The 6,791-nt window shown below is 46.5% G+C and overlaps 1 protein-coding gene across 1 annotated transcript in view; it reads left to right on the top strand.

The window, feature by feature from the left end:
• Positions 1-21: 21 nt before the first annotated feature.
• LOC306819171 (short transient receptor potential channel 5-like) overlaps positions 22-6,791 on the top strand; it is a gene marked incomplete at its 3' end in the record, with an annotated part of 10,760 nt that continues 3,990 nt past the window's right edge. The window contains exons 1-4 of the mRNA XM_079372945.1: positions 22-814; positions 1,370-1,491; positions 4,834-5,029; positions 5,329-5,538. Of these exons, the coding sequence (XP_079229071.1) occupies positions 647-814; positions 1,370-1,491; positions 4,834-5,029; positions 5,329-5,538 (696 nt within the window). The 5' untranslated portion in view covers positions 22-646. The remainder of the gene's footprint in view (positions 815-1,369; positions 1,492-4,833; positions 5,030-5,328; positions 5,539-6,791) is intronic.

Raw genomic sequence — 6,791 nt, 5'->3', positions numbered from 1 at the left:
CACACACACGCGGTTGGCGCCTTATTTTTTCACTTTTTCAATCTTTTAACTTAAAATATTCAGAGCATTTTTAAAAATCCGCTGGGGAGCTGGTAGCTTAGATTTTGCTCCGTCATCGTGTGTGTGTCTGTGTGTGTGTGTGTGTGTGTGTGTGTGTGTGTGTGTGTGTGTGTGTGTAAGAGAAAGAGAGAGACAAAAAGAGGGACAGCAACTAAGAGAAGGTGCAGGAGAGTCTATGAATTAATGAGTGTGCATCTGTGTTCATGTTTCTGTTTCTAGTCCTGTGTGTGTGTGTGTGTGTGTGTGTGTGTGTGTGTGTGTGTGTGTGTGTGTGTGTGTGTGTGTGGATGCTAATAGAGGCAGACTTAATAAGACAGACATCCTGTGAAAGTCTAATGGCTGAATTTTGAATGAGAAGGAAGCGAAGCGTGAGAAAACCGACAGAGAGAGAAAAAGACGGCGAGATGAAGTGAGACAGATAAAAGGAAAGAAAACAGGAGCAAAGCATGCTGGGAAAAGGAGCTGGATAGAGAGGTAACAGTATAAGAAGGGAACAGTGAAAGAAGCAAACACCTCAATTCTTCTTCTTCTTCTTCTTCTTCTTCTGTGGTAGTATAACTCGTCTCGACCCAGGGAGGAGTGGGAGATGTGGCATCCCACGCTGATCGCCGAAGCTCTGTTCGCCATCGCCAACATCTTCAGCTCGCTCAGACTCATCTCCCTCTTCACCGCCAACTCTCACCTGGGGCCCCTGCAGATCTCGCTGGGCCGGATGCTGCTGGACATCCTCAAGTTCCTCTTCATTTACTGTCTGGTGAGTGACACATCCACCCCCCCCCCCCCCCCCCCCCCCCGCCCACCCCAAAAATAAAAAAACACTCACTGTCGATATTGGCGGGTCGATGGCCCAGGTATAAAGTCTGTCAGACCCTGAGGGCGCCCCCTACAGGTCCAGGGATCAGTTGCCTCCCTCGCCCGTTGCACTCTCTATCTCACCAAAGCCGAAAAATCCCAGAAGATCATCTTCGGAAACTGGAACTAAATAACCTCCAAAGACGGCATCTGTGTCCGTCATCGAGCGTGGAAGGACAGGACGTTATTAATGAATCCTCAGGGGGAACTCCGATCCTCCAGCACCGTCCACAGGAGAACCGCTCGGCTCCCTGAAGTCCTTAAAATCGATCCCAGAGAGCTGGAAGCCCCCCCGAGGACGCCGCGTCCTGTCAATATCAGCTTCACGTAACGCCACTCACTTTGCACCCTTTGACCCTGAGGGAGCGGCGTGCCTCGTGTTGATGATTACAGTGTTGTGACCTGCTGGTTGATGTCATGTGATCACAGAGACGAGGACGCTTTCTGTCCTCTGCAGGTGCTGTTGGCGTTTGCTAACGGTCTGAACCAGCTGTACTTCTACTACGAGACCAAGGCCTCGGAGGAACACAACAACTGCAAAGGCATCCGCTGCGAGAGGCAGAACAACGCCTTTTCCACGTGAGTATGACCGCCACGCCTCCATGTTTGAGTCTTTCATCGACGCCTTCGAAGGGTAATAACGTCTCTGACCTGACATTCGACACGGATGGCGGCTTTGAATCTATAATCTCGATGTTCTGACCTACGCCGGCAGCTGTGGCTCAGCTGGTCGAGTCGGTCGTCACTCAATGGAAAGGTCAGGGGTTCGAGCCCCAGCTCCTGCAGCCACATGTCCGATGTGTCCTCGGGCAAGACACTTAACCCCAGGTTGCTCCCTTCTGCTTCGTCACTGGCGAATCAATGTGTGTGAATGGGATGAGTGGCTTCACTCAGCGTCGGTCGTGTGGCTGCGGGAGCTGGGGATCAAACCTCGACCGAATCGACCAACTGAGCCACAGCCGCCCGCCGCCGTCAGGTTGGACAAAGCTTTTCAAAATCAAACAGGGAAAATGTATTTTTCGTGTCTTTAAATCCAAACTCCAGTCCAGTTGTTGGTTGCTGTTAAAAGTCCCGAACGAGTTCGTAAGCATGCTAATGTTAGCAGTTAGCTCAAACCATCATGGCTGCAGTTTGCTTTATTCGTTCTTGTATTTGAAGTATGTTAGGTTCACTTACGTAGATTTGGGTTTTGATTCATTCATCTTAGTGCAGCTCAGCTCGATGACTGGATACTATCCCCCCTCCCCCCCCCCACACACACACACACACACACACACACACACACACACACACACACACACATATATAGACCTCTACGTTACGCTCCTTTGCTCCAGATAATGATTCGGAAACGATTCCAGGTGTCGAGCGGCTCCGGCTCGTTCAGAGGTCGTCGAGAAAATCCTCTTCTCTTTTCTTTTTTTTTTTTTTTCTTTTTTTTTGCGGGAGTTGGCGAAATTTGCAAATTGGAAAGTCAGCCGGAAGTTTAGCTTATTGGGAGGAAGAGTTGAAATTGTGGCAGCTGTGACACACACACACACACACACACAGATGGAGTGAGTCTGCTGATGGAGGTAAAGTGAGAGCCAAGCCGAGTCGGCGGGCTGAATATTGACGAGGTCCGAGGTTTGTTTTAGATAATAGCTGTATTGATTTGTAATCCATTACAATGAGAGCAGTGCGAGCTAATGCTAAACAACTCGTCACACTTCTAACTTATAGCCGTCGGTTTTTATTCATGAGACGTGAAGTCTTCGTGTGTGTGGCTTCAATTTGAAAGAAAGTTTTTACTGAAGCGGAACAGAAAGCTTTAAATCAACCAGATGTTTTGGAAGAGTACTCAGCTTGAATTTTCATCAAAAAGATTAAATTTGTTACATAAAGTTTTGGGTCCTCGTTTATATTTTAACATTTTTAAAAGAGCAGTCTGTAACTCCGCCCCCTAGTGTTTAAAATAAGTACTGCAGTCTAAACTCTAATCATCACAGAGAGCTGTCTCCCCCCTCCTCTCACACAGGTCACCATGTGGTGGACACTGTAGCTTCAGTGTTTAGCCAGCTCTGCATGTGGTGGACACTGTAGCTTCAGTGTTTAGCCAGCTCTGCATGTGGTGGACACTGTAGCTTCAGTGTTTAGCCAACTCTGCATGTGGTGGACACTGTAGCTTCAGTGTTTAGCCAGCTCTGCATGTAGAGACACTGTAGCTTCAGTGTTTAGCCAGCTCTGCATGGGTCTGTAAAGCTTTTTGCCTCACCAAGCTGCGCTGCAGAGCGAACAGCCTCTCTGTGCTGATTGGGCATAATGAGTCTTTACAGTATGCTGTCTGGCCTTTCTATGCAAACCCATGACAAACACCAGAGTTAATATCCAAGTGCTGTAACAGTGGAAATATATGACTCTATGCAGTGAGTCGGCGGTAACTGCGCCACAGTATTTATAAAGAATCTCTCCACAGGTCATGATGTTGAACTACACCTCTCAAGGATGCTCATATTACTTATTAACATTACGATCATTATTTTGGTCGCTTTGTTTTAAACTGAAACTCCCAACGCAGTTGTTGAGTCTCGTAGAACAACAGCAAAGTGCACGGATGAGGTGACCTGCATGTCACGAGCGTGAAAAGGACAACAAGACGTGGAGCTGTTAGCGGCCGCATTATCCATTTTGTTTTTTTTCCGTGAACAAACAATGAGCCACCTTGAAGCCTGTAAATACCCTCTGACTGTCTCCAGACGAACAAGCCACAGAGTAAAACAACAGCTGTATGTCATCCCGACACATTATGCAAAACACAGCCTGCATCAACATTCATGAGTTTACACAGCCTGGATTGTTTCCTGTTTGTGTTTCTATGTGTGTGTGTGTGTGTGTGTGTGTGTCATTCCCACACACCTCTCAGCATTAGTGAGTTATTTGGCGAGATCATTTCCTGTCTCCGCTCAGGTGTCTCACCTCTTTGTCTCCTCACTCCTCCTCATCGCGCTCATCTGTACTTCACACACTTATCAGCGTTAATGTGTTACATCCATTCACACCACCAGGCAGGAGTGTGTGTGTGTGTGTGTGTGTGTGTGTGTGTGTGTGTGTGTGAGAGAGAGAGAGAGAGAGAGAGTCTTACTCCGTCTCTACACTGTATTCACACAAATATTCACTCCATCTCTCTCGTTTTATAACTCCGACACAATCTCACGCTCTGCTGCTTCATTCATCAGTGATTAAACTCGCTCTCTCTCTCTCTCTCTCTCTCTCTCTCTCTCTCTCTCTCTCTCTATTTCCACACACACACACACCTGCCTCACAATGAAACACACACACTTTACCTCGGTACATTTACAGAAAACTCACAACATCATCACTCATGAGCTGTATGCATCACACACGCACACACACACACACACACACACACACACACACACACACACACACACACACACACACACACGCACACACACAGTTACTGACTGATGGAGTGATCATTCACGCTCCTCATGACAATAAACAAACACACAAAAATCTCCCACACAACAATAAATGTGTATAAATTGATGAATATTTAATGCAGCACAACAACGACAGCCTGCAGACACAACCTCTCTCTCTCTCTCTCTCTCTCTCGCCCGCTCGCCCGCTCGCTCTCTGAATTGTTGCTTCATCAAAAATTCAATAACCTCATCTGTAACTGTGACTGTCACACAGACTGGAGACGGATCAGAGCGGAGGAGGGAAACAGAAAGATGGACGACTTGTGTGAAACTATGAAAGGAACGAGTGAGAGCGATTGTTGCCCCTCTGAACTCAGCGGTCGGCAGATCGTGTCACGTTGAGTTCTCTGGGATCAAACATGTTCTGATTTCCTCCTTCGTTCCTCCTCTCCGTTATTCAAACTGTTCTCTTCCTGTTCCTTTCTTGTCTTGTCAGCTTGTTTGAGACTCTTCAGTCTCTCTTCTGGTCCATATTCGGGTTGTTAAATCTCTACGTGACCAACGTGAAGGCTCGACACGAGTTCACGGAGTTCATCGGGGCGACCATGTTTGGCACGTACAACGTCATCTCGCTGGTGGTTCTGCTCAACATGCTGATCGCCATGATGAACAACTCGTACCAGCTCATCGCAGTGAGTCACAAAACAAAGACACCCTAAACTGGTTCAGGTTCCACCTCTTCAGGAATAAGATTTTCTGCTTATATTTAATATTTAAATTAAACAGATTGAACATGTGCAAACTACCCGAGCACTTTAAAGACCCTATTTTGGAGATTAAATTGACCTTTTCTTTAGGACTCTTAAATAAAAAGTCTTGTAGCAGATAAAAAGCCGGACTCATCTCTCATAGATTTAATTTAAATCCAAACAGATCAATCCTTCAGAGTTTTCTATGACCTCGTAGACTAACCCGGCTCTCCATCCTGCAGGATCACGCCGACATCGAGTGGAAGTTTGCACGCACCAAGCTGTGGATGAGTTACTTCGACGAGGGCGGGACGCTGCCGCCGCCCTTCAACATCATCCCCAGCCCCAAGTCCATCCTGTACCTGCTGGTGTGGCTCCACAGCAAGCTTTGCCAGAGGGGCCAGCCGCCGGGGGAAGACTCGCACAAGTGCCAAAACCTGCGAGAGTTCACGGTAACAGCTTTAACTCCTTACATCGTCCCTGTGGGTCTGTTGATCAATATACAAGGAGGTTTAAAAAAAAAAAAAAAAAAAGTCTCCAAGTTGTTTTGTAATCCAAAGAATCCCAAAGAAATGTCAGGAGAGATGGTGTGGGAATAAAGAAGTGCTGTTGCCGTTTCAGCACCACGGACAGCGACATCACTGAACCAGCGTCTACAGGGAGAGTTAATCTTCAGATCAAAGAAGCGTAAAGTGTTTATATCTGTTTATTTAGACTATTGGGGATTCAATCCGTGGGTTTATGATTCTGGATCGGAAACTTTTGGACAAAAAGGCCTCAGTGCAGTGGGATCAGATTTGGACTTCAGGGGTGTAAAAATGAAAAGCTAATTTCTGACATATTAATGTTTCTGTTCCTCGATCTAAACAATATTTCTGTGATATCGTTTTCTTCTTTCTTATTTAAACTTTTTGTATTCGTTTGTTTAGTTTCCAGGGAATAAAACCCGCCAGATAAAATGACCCAAAAATGCAGCCTCACACGGGGCACCATACAGTAAAAAGTCCAGGTCAGTACACAAGTAATCCAAAAATTCCACACAAACGTACAAGAGAGGAGAAAAGTAATAACTAGAAAACTCAGAAGAGTTGAACGAGGCGACACGAGAGAGGCGTCACGTGTCGGCTAATGTGACCGTGTGTCCGTCACTGAACATGCAAACAAGCTGCGTGTCATCAGAGCGTGTGCTGAGGTTCATGTTAACAAGTCCCAGGAGGATTCAGTGATTTACATGAAACTCAGGTGAGGTTTCTTTCGAGCGGCTACATGACAGAAGGGAAGCGCTTCCTGTTCGTTGATCAGCGTTATCAGGAGTATGAGACGTTACAGCGCAGACTGTAAATAAACCAACATGCTCTAGGAACGTGAAATCCTGTAACTCCAGGTGTTCAGAGCGCTCCTGCAAACGTTGCAACGGGGTCAATGCATCTCAAGTCCCACGCAGCGTTCGTGTCTTACTGCCTTTAGAAGAAAAAAAAAAAGACATGTTGGCTTTTGAAGAGGTCTAAGATAGGTAAAGAGATGAATCGATGCAGAGCGTGTAATCAATCAGAGCAGAAGGACGTCCTGCTCCGAGCTGCCCAGTTAAAGTGGATGTGTGTGTTTCATTTCATATTCATGTCATGATTCAGCACAGGGACAGACATCAGCTGTTTGTCTATAAGCTCAGAAGAACATCGGCAGAAAAACACGACCTGGTAAACAC

This window comes from Symphodus melops (assembly GCF_947650265.1).
Source record: "Symphodus melops genome assembly, contig: scaffold_447, whole genome shotgun sequence".
NCBI classification, from domain to species: domain Eukaryota; kingdom Metazoa; phylum Chordata; class Actinopteri; order Labriformes; family Labridae; genus Symphodus; species Symphodus melops.
Note: the sequence above shows the minus strand (reverse complement) of the source record. Positions and strands in the feature narration are given on the sequence as shown.